The sequence below is a fragment of the Papilio polytes genome, unplaced genomic scaffold, assembly GCF_000836215.1.
Source record: "Papilio polytes unplaced genomic scaffold, Ppol_1.0 DF823331.1, whole genome shotgun sequence".
Classification (NCBI taxonomy): Eukaryota; Metazoa; Arthropoda; class Insecta; order Lepidoptera; family Papilionidae; genus Papilio; species Papilio polytes.
In genome coordinates this window covers 1-1,430 of record NW_013525873.1, presented here as the reverse complement: position 1 = coordinate 1,430, position 1,430 = coordinate 1, and the positions used below count along the sequence as shown (strand labels likewise).

The window sequence follows — 1,430 nt, the reverse complement described above, 5'->3', positions numbered from 1 at the left end:
AGGCACGGCAGGCAATTAGTCTCGCCGCGCACACCCCCGCACACGTGGCCGCACGACAGTACACGAGAGCAAGCCTCCTTAGCGAGCTCCTTCGCAACATAGTCAGTAGTTATAAAAAATTCTTTTTTGTTGATATCATTTTATAAAATGTTTCTACAGTAATGATAAAAAGAAGATAACAATGTGGGCAGATTCAGCCACGTGGAATTGGATTTCAGCTTTTATGTATGTGTTTTCACATTTTCTTACGACGCAAGCATATAGCTTATATTTCACATTCATTTCACTGTTGATTCAATATGCTTTCGTGTAGAAAAACAAATGTTTGCCATAAAGTTGTATAAACTTAGAAGAGTATTATTTGCACTACTTCTAGTGACTGGTCTGGACATTTTGTATCCAATTTTAGTATTTATCCACTGCTTATATTCTAATAGTATACCCAAAAATGTGAATCTGGATTACCGCTTTTGGGCAAAAAATATTTTTTATGGTAGGACAGTTAGTCACTTTTATACGAGTACATCAATATATAGTTAGAATTAAAAATGCACATTTAAAGCTTTAATAAAAATAAGTTAATTGGATTTGACAATTAAAATCATTGTTAAACGAATATGCAAAACAATTTTCGTATAAGCTATAAAAAATATTTACGGACAATCTTTGACATACCTAAATAAAATGAGAACTGATAACCAGGGAAGACATGCTCAAATTCAGCTCTAAATAGGGGTCACAACAGACATAATATAAAAGTTTAATACGATACCCTATGTACCTGACACTGTTCCTCTGCACAAACATTTCCTATGGCCAGGAGGCCTGAAATGCTTCTAGTGCCACAGAATCTGCAAGTGCCGGCTGTGCCATGGGTTCCATTCGAGGTGCCTTCACCGGCAAGCACATTTGCGGGGTCAGTGACTTGGTTCAATCCTCTAAACTCTGCTAATCCTTTTAGAGTAGATCTATCAACCAGCATGAGGATCCAGAACAGTTTAGCTCTCCCGCACCCCTCGTGGATGTCGATGCGGATCGCGCTTTTTTCCTCTTTGCATATCTACGAGAAAGATTAAACTTCTATGAAGGTATTACTTTTACATTGATTTTGAAAACGTCGTTTAGAATTATTACAACCGAATTCTTCACATCAAACCCAAATCGTTAATGTCCTTTAGTCCTTTAGTCTATTGATTGTCAAAACCCACATGTGGGCAAGATGGATACTATGAAAGTTGTAAAGCTTGTCTTCCTTAGCCCTAATCTTTATTAGACTTCACCAAAACCAGTAATCTATTGAAAGGATGAAAAAATAAGTTAGATAGTTTGCTTTACCTGACGGCTATGTGACCTCGCGGCACGGTTAAGATGAAGGAAGCGGTCACACTCCGCGCAGAGGGAGCCGCACGAGCTGCAGTCGATCACAGCCA

General features: G+C 38.4%; 1 protein-coding gene across 1 annotated transcript; it reads right to left on the bottom strand.

The window, feature by feature from the left end:
• Positions 1–6: 6 nt before the first annotated feature.
• On the bottom strand, positions 7–1,413 carry LOC106104942 (E3 ubiquitin-protein ligase MYCBP2-like; the record flags this gene model as incomplete). Its single annotated transcript, XM_013285136.1, has 3 exons — positions 1,336–1,413; positions 782–1,060; positions 7–89 (listed from the first exon to the last, which is right to left on the bottom strand). Coding segments are annotated over exons 2-3 (284 nt in total), but the record flags the coding sequence as incomplete, so codon positions are not given.
• Between the last annotated feature and the right edge of the window lie 17 nt (positions 1,414–1,430).